We start from the raw sequence: 9,889 nt of genomic DNA, 5'->3' as shown, positions 1-9,889 counted from the left end.
GCACAGGATGAGAGGGGTTGGCGGGGACAGTGACAAGTGAAACATCAGACAAATGAGCGTGCCCCCCACGAGCACACACACACACACAGATGCATACACAGGCAGGCAGACAGACACACAGACAGACAGACAGGAAGGGAAACAGCAAGAGAGACAGTGCCGTAGAGGGTGTGAGAGTGGGTAGGGGGACCACAAGCATTTCACAGCTTAACACCCTAATGTGCAATACTTTTGAACCCGAACGCCCCCCCTGTACCACCCACCACCTGCCAGTCGACCGATACAACTCAAAACACTCCCCCCAAAGCACACCCTTGTCGCCAGAAGATGCTGCCTGTCGCTGCTGGCAGCCCGAGAGTGAGAGAGAGCGTGAGAGAACCAGAAGTCGAAAGCATTGAGAAGGCGCCACCCACTGCCATACTCTGTCTCTCTTTCTCTCTCGTTGCTGCTGCTGCTGCTTCTCACTCCCTCTGTTTTGTTCTCCTTCTTGGTATCTTTCTTTGTTTCCGTTCGTTCGTTCCTGCGTTCATTTTTATTGCGCTTGATCTTTGGCTTATTACCATGTCCCGTTTGAATGCGAAATGCGAACCACGCAACCGGCATACAAAATGCACACATAAAAGCAGAGCAGTAGCAGAGGTCGTGGCAGAGGAGCAGAAGAGCAGAGCGGCGGCTCCGAATCGCCAAAGGGGCGTGCGTCCGTGTCCCTCGCAGCCGTGTCGACGCTCTGCCAGCGACTCGACGCTGCTAACGACAAGTGGCCCCAGCGACAATTGCAGGCTGCCAACAGAGACAGCAAAAGTTTTCCTAAGGATAACAACACAAAAAAAAAAAAAAGAAAACTTTTTTTTTGCGACCAACAGTTGACAGTCGAAAAGCATTTGACATTTTACCTTGAGAGGGTGTGCGCGAGAGAGAAGGGGAGGCGAGAGCGAGATAGAAACTGTAACAAAAACAACACACAAAAAAAAAGAAAAACAGAAAACACACAGAAAAAGCAAAAGCAAAAAGCGAACAAATGTCACTTTGAAAAATGCCATTGGTTCCTCCTGCCAGGGCCCGACCCCCGAAGTAAAAAAGTTCTCTACGCCGACACCGCCACCACTCCCGCCCCCGCAGCCAACACTGCGCATCGTCTCGTCGATGCGACCGAAAAAACCAGTTGCTTAGCAACGCCCCCTCTAACCGCAGCCCAAAGTCAACTGCGACTGCGACAAATGTCAGCAACTGCTCTTCTGACTCCATTGCTATTTCGTGTAGGCAGCGGCATTGAGTGGCAGCAGCAGCAGCTACAGCAACAGCGAGCAGACCATAGCAGCGCAGCAAAGCGCGCTGTCAGCAGATGGCAGCAGACCGGCGGCGCTAGCCAGTTGTCTCGCTCTAGCGTGAGTGTTTGCCTTGGAGAGCGAGAGCGCGCGTGTGAGTGCGCGCATGCGGTCTCACTCTTTGGTTGAACTAGGCGGCCTCTGCCATTCGTCGTTGCTTTCGTCGTTCGGTTGCCTCGAACGAGTCGGTCGTCTGAACAGCCGACGACGACTTGCGTGCGTTTTGCCTGCCAGCAGCAGCAGCGCGTAGCACACTGCAGTGCCGTCGCCGTTTACAGTTTTGTTTTGGAGTTCGCGTGAAGCGCACGAACCGCCGCACATTGAAACGCAGCAGCAGCAGCAGCAGTTAGCAGCCGCCGCCGCAGCAGCCGCCCCCCAAAAAGCGAGAAACAGAGTCGCAAAGTCCGTTAGCTCCAAGAGATTTCTCGCGTCAGCTGTTTTCTGTTTTCGTCGCGATCGATCGAATGCCCCGTGCACCGCTTACCGTTGGTTCTACTCTTTTTTTTTGATCGGCGCGCCGCAGAGAGAATATAAAAAGTTTTTTTCAAGTGTAAAGCGAATGGAAAAGGAATAAAGAAAGGAAGCAGAAGGCACAAGAAGTGTCAAGTGGATAACAACAACAACAACAACTACAGAAAATACAAATACAAATACCAAAAGAGAGCAACAAAAAGAAAAAGTTATTAAAACAAACAAAAAACAAAACCAAAATAACGCAAAAGCAAAAAGAGAAGGCAATCGGCGGCCGCTAAATTTTTGTTTTTGTTTTTGTTTTTTGCCGCCGGCACCACACAGCCCCTCCATACACGTGTTCCCGTTCTGTCTCTCTCTCTCTCTCACTGCTGTGTGTGTGCGTTTGTGTGTGTGAGTGTGTGTGTGTGCGTGTACCGTTAATCGTTGTCCGCGGCATACCGTTACTCTCCGATAGAAAGGGGCCAAGGAGGAGCCTCCCAACCACCAGATACACCCCCCAACACCACCGCTCCCTACTCCTCCTCCTCCCACACGGACAAGATATTCAACAACAAAATTCTCACCGAAGCCTCCAAAGCGCCCCTCAGGGCTGTCGCGCTGGCGTCATTTCTGGGCGAAGGTTTTGCCGCCCTCGGTAGTAGCCGAGCACCGCCGGTCAAGGATCTAATGGCATTCGGTGCGGTACTGCACACAAATCAGCACAGTATCGGTAAGTGTCCGTCGAAAGACATTATAAAACACACAAGTATGGCGTTTAGGAGGAGATCTTTCATGTTGGGATGGGGGGTGGCGAGAATTTTTGTCTCTGGAGCTCATTCGAGTATGGGGAGTAAGGGTTTCCCTGCGGGCTTTCACAATGGATCTCGGCCATGCCTCTTACCTTCGTTCGGTTCCTTGGAATCCTTTGGTTCCTTGAGTTTCTCAAATCTCATCAGAATGTCAATATCTATTTTAATCTAAGCAGTTATTTCCGCATCGAAAATAATACCTTATGGAGGACTGTAAAGTTCCTAGGGCTCTTTTAACATGCAACTTCAAATGTTCTGTTAAGATTCGATCCAAATATTTGGGGTGACGTGGGGATCATTAGGGTTTCCCATGAGCTTACCAAAGACTGTCACCTGTTTGGTAGGTGAAATCTTGTTACAGCATTGGGATTGACATAATCTATGGATTCCATTGGATTCGGTGCTTTTTCTCTTTGAGTTTCCATTAAAAAAAGCTTTCCTTTGATCTTAAAGAGTTTTCCACAGCTTTCTCGCATGTTCAGTATGGTTTTCTTTTAATTTTGAAATTCCTTTTCAAAGAATTGACTTTACATTAGGATTCTCCATTAATGGGTTAATTATACTCCTCTTTGGGCTCAAAATCTCTCACGGTGACAGTAGCGGGTTAATGGCAACGGCTACGTTTTTGGGCCAGCAACAGCAACAGAACAAAGTTTCTTGCACTTTTTGAACTTTAGTTTTCCTTTCAGAGGGGGACCCCTCCACCCTTTTCACGGACGTGGGGTGTGAGAGGGATCTATGACTGTGTTTCTCTCGCTCTCTCTCTTTCTCTCTGTGTGTCCGCTGCTGCCTGGACCCTGTCTCTTTTCCGCATGACTCCATTTGGTTTGCTTTTTCTTTTATTTTGACTTTTATTATTTTTTTTATTTTCTGTTCCTTTTTTTGTGCTTTGATTTTTTTGATTTTTTTGGTCGACAAAAAGTTTTGCGCAGTTGTCAAAGTTTTTATTCCGCTCCTTCCGTTTCTACCACTTCTCCGCCTGGCCTTCCTTTCTGCATTCCTTCTTTCCCACTTTCTGTTCCTGTTTTGTGTTTTTCCTTTTGGCTTTTGTTGTAATTTTCAGTCAAATTTTCACTTTTGCTCACGAAAAGATTTAAATTCTCGAAAAAGGAGCTAACGAATCGGCAAAAGAAAGGGTATTTATAGGGTCGAATTGATGAATGCCTTTGTATTTGTGGGTAAAAGAATTTTTGATCTGTTTTGAAAGAGAATTATGTAAAAATATGAATAGAAAATGAACAAATTTGGCTTTTCAAGTGAACGGAATCATTCTATGCACAAGCACAACTTATCCTAGAGAAGTGGTAGACCCCTTCCTACTCCTCGATATTTCTCCCCATTCTTCTTATTTTCCACCATAAACCGCCAACCCAAAGACCGGGACCAAAAGGCGGAGTCGGTGGCTGTCAACATTTGACTGCAGAAATGAATGTTCAGGAAGCCATAGGTCCTCCTCTTAGTGTTTTCCACTCCCGTGAAAAGCCCATGAAAATTTCCGAAAACATGCTTTAATCTTTGAACTTTTTCTTGGCTGGGATATTTTTAGAAGGGTTTTTGCTATAACTTTATTTAAAACATTGTGTCCCCATGTCGTGGATTATTTGGCAGTTTTACAGGAAATTCTTTTGATGAATTCAACCTTAATTTCCATAATTTCTCTGCATACGAAGAAACTTGTGATGATCACCCTGACTTTTATTCGAATTGTCTTCGTATTTCTCTCCTTTTTAAAAGGGTAAACACTGTTCGATCCTCTTTCTATTCTTTTTCCCTGACCATTTGTTCATTTTCCTCTCTTCCTCTCTCTCTGTCTGGCTATGTGTCTGTCTCTGTGGCACATATCTTGTTGCAAGCATCTTTTCAATTTTTATGTACCTTCGGGATGGATGCCACATGCAACAAAAGCTCGCAGAGGCAACGCCTTTAACAAAAGTTCGCGCTGCTGTTCATCAACATTTATGACTGCCACAAACAGCAGCAGCAGCAGCAGCATAGGAGGAGGCATGATCATCGACTGTGCAACAATATTTCCTTTGCAACTGCCTCCTTCTGCTGCTGGTGCGGCTGTAGCTGCATCCTCCTTCTGCTGCTGTTCCTTTCAACGTGAAATGTGATTTTCTTGCCATTTTTTAAGCATTTTCTTTCAAGTTTTTTATGATCTGCTGCCTGCCACTAGAAGCATAGAAGGTGCATGCCTCCTTCATCATCATCAGTCGTCGTCCGCGTCGTCGTCTCTCGCAGGTTCGTTTTGGAGGATCCTTTCATTGATTTATGGAGCAAAAAGCGTAGACACACGGCAGCTGCTGCCGCATTTAGCAATGCTGCTGTCCCTTCCACACAATGCTGAAATGCGCTGCGGTGCGTTGCGGTGCGCGGAGGTCTATGGGGGCTTTGTCTAGCCTCTGGAAGGGGAGGGAGGGCGGTTCTTGCCCTATAAATTGCCATGCATAATGAGGCGTTGAGTAGACGCGGGAGCCTCTCCGGTGGCCCCCACAAAGATCTGTGATCTGTGATCTTCGGAACCAGTTCTCAAATTCTGTTCAACTTTCAAATTCCCCAACAAAAGAAACAGCAATAAAATCCCTCGATCCACATCTTAAAATTCAGATGGAAAGGTATTTTTTACATCAGGAGAAAACCAGAGCAAGTATCGTAGGGAGTTCTTAGGGATCTACTGGAAAAGATACAAACAAATAAGAGGTAATGAAAATGACAAGAGCAAGAAATTTTTCGAAAGCTATTCGGTGTGGAAAACTGTCTCTCATTCGAATATACGAATGTTCTACACAACAATATCCTAGCCGTACTTTTTCCATATCTTTCCTGTACTCCTGCTTGTTGATGATATTATGCAATTTTTAGCAGAATGGAAAAGCTTTTATAGGGAACCGTCTCTTAAATATTATTTCCCTACCAAAAATAGATTATTCATGTTTTTTGTATACTTTTTCATAAAAGAATTGTAAAGTGCTAACAATCCTGGCCACTTTGCAATCACCTCAGGAACTGTCATAGTTGTATCCTTTCGCTTAGGGGAGCACTATTTTCTGTAATTTATTCTTTCTGTCTTTGTATTTATTCGAATTTTCCTTTAGAAATATTTAAAGGACCATTCGGTTATGGGAAAATTTGCACTGCAAATAGAGTCTCTCTGTCTCTCTTTTGTTCCTGTCTCTTGCTCTCTCATGGAAGTTTTGACGGCGGCTCCAGTGGCCCCCCAACTGTTGGGAACTTTTCAATTTCTGTTGCAAAATTCTGGGGCTTGGCTTTTGGCTTTGGCTTCGGGTTTGGGGTTTGGGGGCAACGTCGTCGCCTGTCTGACAGAGGAGCGAACTCTCCTCTCCCTTCTGCCGCGGCCTCTGCCTCTGCCACCACCTCTGGGTCTGGGTCTGCCAATGCCTCTACCCTTCCATTCCCCCCCTGCATGCCCCTTCTCTCAGCGCATTTTGTAGCCGCTTTTAGGTCGAAAACTGAAATAGTAATTCACATTCATGGCCCCTGTCTTTCTGTCTCTCGCGTCTGGTTCTGGTTCTCGCTTCGGTTTACTTTTTCCCTTAGTTTCAGTTTCAGTTGATTTTTATTTTTTTGTTTCTGCCGCTTTTTGCTGTCTTTTTTTATGATTTCTTGGCCATTTTTACGATTATTTTAAAGCTGTCAATAGTCCGGCGAACGTGTGAGATAATTTATATGCCATAAATTTCATTTGGCAAAAACTCTCAAGTGGGGTGGGGGGGAACCATGCCACTGCCTCTGTCTCTGCCTCTGCGTCTGCTGTTCTCAGTCCCTATGCTCCTTCTACTGCAGTAGTTTCTCCAGAGAATTCTCTTCGTGTGTTGTGTCTAGTATTTTTCGGTGGCTTATCGCCTTCTTTGGGCTTTTGATTTACTGCCGAGGCACTCAACAGGTTAAAGACAGCCTTAACCCTAACCTAGTCCCCACTCCTGCACTCCAGTCACCCTCTTTGCTCTTTTCTAATTATAATTTACTATTACACCGAAATTCTCTTCCCTACTTCCCCTCCATTTTCTTCCCTCTCGCATTATGTTAGCCTCTTGCTCCCACCTCTTCCCAAAACAGAAACAGAAACCCAAGAAAAACGGTAGCCAAAGCCTCGGGGATTGATTTATAACCGAAAGATTGGCAAAAAGCGCTTCCAAAACGTTGAAGAGAGAAGGAAAAGATGAGAGTTGGAAGCCCCGAAAGCAGCAGCTAGTGCCTCTACCCACAGGTGGAATTGTTAGAACTAACGGATACCCATTAATCGATTGAGCAGAGCATATACACACACACACATCCGAACAATTATTTTGTTTATCTACGATTTTAATGAAATTGGGTATTAAGATTGGCGTTAAGCTGAGATCAGTGCATCATCCAAATATCATTCCCATATTGGATAGTGGATAGTACTTGTCGCATTCGTTTTATTGCTTTCTGGAGCATACTCATAAATGTAACTACCCAATTAATGGGTATTACTGGGGCTGTAATGAGTGGGAAACCATCCTCTGAGCAGCAGCAGCCACTTGATGCTCTCTCACGCGCAGTGGAAGAAGTAGGTGGGGCACTGACGGACAGACGTACAGGCGGACAGGCGGACGGACACTGATGCCTGATGCTGCGGCTGACCTTTAACCCAAAATCTCAAAGTCAAAGCATGAACTCGCACGCGAGAGAGACAGAGAGTTGGGATGATAAGAGGGATGGCAAAGGGAGAGGGAGAGACTCTGGTGCTCGTTCGCCTGGAACCGAAGGCCCCGATCGTGGAGCAGATGACCGCAGCCAAACGTCGATTCGTTCCGAGTGCTCCAGCAGCAGCAGCAGCAGCAGCAGCAGCAGCAGAGGCAGCGACTGCAACGCCGTTGTGTCAAGTGAAGCGTTACCCCCAGACGGTGGGTTGCACCTCCGCTTCACTCTGCGACGGCGGCAGCGGCGGCGATCTGTGGCCACGGTTCACGTGGAGGTTAGGGTCCATGTCTCCATATCATCAATAACCAAAGCGGAGAGACAGAGGCAGGGAAATACGGAAGATAGAGATGGATAGAAAGAGAAAGAACAGAGAAAACAAAAGAACAGAACAGAGAAGAGAAGAGAAACGTCGTTTCAACATAATGATGCGTGTAATGTGGCTGCTGTCGGCTGCTGCTGCTTCCACGGCTGTGCTGCCGTCAACAATTCCTTACACTGTGAATAAAGCAGAAGAAAACGTTGGGAAATTGAGACAATATTCGGAAAAGTAAATGCGATTTATAGGAAAGTAATTCTTAATTTTTTAGTAGAGTTTGCGCCTCCGTGTCTTGACCTCAGACAACTCTCAAGAGATAAATTGTGTTCTATTAAAGTCTTTGAATATCTTACTGATTGCTGAAAGATAGAACTCATAATTCATAGAAGAAAAAGACACTTATGCATGACAATATTTTGACTTAAGCAAAGGTTCTTTGCATCAAACGTAGAAAAGATATTCAAAAATAATTCGAAGCTGTATCGGTCTTCTGGTCTTATAGGTAAACCTTCATTACAACCTAAAGATTACTCAGAAATGAGTTGTTTCTCTCACGCAATAAATTGTGTCTTTCGTGTATTGGAAATTCGTAGAGCAAATCCATGGGAATAAAATGGATCGATGCAAGTCGTTCAATTAAATGCTCTCTTTATCGGCTTCTCTCTCTTCTTGAAACATTTCCCCCACTCGCCCTCATCTGCCTTTTGTGGCAACAATTTGTTATGCATTTTTATTGTTCTGCTGCATTTAGGAGGCTCTTCTGCTCCTCTCCTTCGAGGGCGCCAAGAAATTAACGCAGCTTTTACTTTTTATACCCGTATGCAAATTAATTAATCAAAATCTTCAGCATTTACTCTTCCTCCTCTCCACGTCTGCACCTCCCTCTGTGCATTCTCTCCTGTCCATTGATGATGGTTTTTGTGGCGCGGTGTTTGGCAAATCATTTGCGGCAAACATCAAAACGCTGCGGGAGCCAGAGCCCCCCCCCTCCAACCGTTCATCCGTGGGGGCTGTGTGTAACGATCTCTGGAATTGGCGCTCAGCCACCGCCGTCGAACCATGACCAATGGAAACGAAGGTTACAAATGGGGTAGGGAAGCTAAGGTAAGAAGGGGCTAAGGGAGCGGTCAAGAAAGAGGCCGAACACGAGGCCAAGAGGAGGCCAAGGGTGCCTCCAAGAAAGTGCCATAAAGAGGCTAAGGTAGAGGCTAATAAGTATATAGAGATATCGACATTACTCTTGAAAACCTTCATTATCTATAGATTAGATTGTCCCCGACTCAGAGAGTGAAATCATTGAAAGGCCTGGAAAATCTATTGTGGATTTTTCTTTGAAAATATTGTAGGTTTTATTTTATTTCCTTTACATATTTCTTTAAACGCTTCAAAATGTTAAATTGGAATATTAAACTTCCAATGAAACAATTTCTTTCGCTTGTTTTTCTAACGGGAAAAAGGATTGGGTTCTCGTTAAACATTGAATGGGCTATTTTCAAAGGTTAAATCCATAATAAACGATTGAACATTTTATAAAAATCTCTACGGATATCGTTTCAATGGAAAGATATTCATTCAGCATTGAAAGACATTTCATAATATCAGAAGTCAACAATTTCCAAAGCATAAAAGTCATAAAACTCCACAGAGGAAAAGTCGCAAAAGCAAACAAAAAAGAAAAACATATCCTGCTTTTCAGAGGGTTGGTGGGAAGCGGGCAGAGGGGAGGCTACTTCCGTTTGCTCGGTTTTTCTTATCGCTGAAACAGACGCTGGCTCCTGGTGCTGCTGCTGCTGCTGCTGCAACCCCTGCTCCTGCGTGATGCTCCTGGTGCGGCTGCTGCTCCTGATGCTGGTCCACTGATAAGAGTCCTTGTGTCAGAGTTGACTTCCTCCCATTCGAAAGGACGACGAGGGTTGCCGCCACGGACTACGTGCATTCGCATTCAAGGTTAAACGGCAGAAAAAGAGAGATTTACCCGATAAAAGCGAAATTTTATGTTTATGTTGCCATCAGAGGGGGAAAACGGGGCATAAATTCAAGCTTATCGCATGGGGCAGTGGCAAGGGGCGCCAGTGGCCAGAGGAGGAGGAGGTGTGCAAACCCTAAAACCCTAACCGCAAGCAGCAGAAGCGGCAGCAGCAGCAGCAGCAGCTGGCAACTCTGGCAATCCGAGTGCCAAGAGATTGTTTATTATTAATTGCATTTTCCGAATGCTGCCACTGCCTCTGCCACACAAATGTGCAAGTTGCAACTTGCAGTTGCACAACACACAAAGCGCAATAAATTGTGCAAAATTA

General features: G+C 45.5%; 1 protein-coding gene across 3 annotated transcripts in view; it reads left to right on the top strand.

Moving 5' to 3' along the window:
- The first annotated feature begins 2,028 nt into the window (after positions 1–2,028).
- LOC117898872 (LIM/homeobox protein Lhx1) overlaps positions 2,029–9,889 on the top strand; it is a 72,901-nt gene continuing 65,040 nt past the window's right edge. For all 3 annotated transcript variants that reach the window (XR_004649161.1, XR_004649162.1, XM_034808557.1), the window contains exon 1: positions 2,029–2,508. Coding sequence is in view for 1 of the 3 variants with exons in the window: in XM_034808557.1 (XP_034664448.1) it covers positions 2,466–2,508 (43 nt within the window). In the remaining 2 variants the exon portion in view is untranslated. The remainder of the gene's footprint in view (positions 2,509–9,889) is intronic.

The sequence above is a fragment of the Drosophila subobscura genome, chromosome A, assembly GCF_008121235.1.
Source record: "Drosophila subobscura isolate 14011-0131.10 chromosome A, UCBerk_Dsub_1.0, whole genome shotgun sequence".
Taxonomy (NCBI): Eukaryota; Metazoa; Arthropoda; class Insecta; order Diptera; family Drosophilidae; genus Drosophila; species Drosophila subobscura.
Note: the sequence above shows the minus strand (reverse complement) of the source record. Positions and strands in the feature narration are given on the sequence as shown.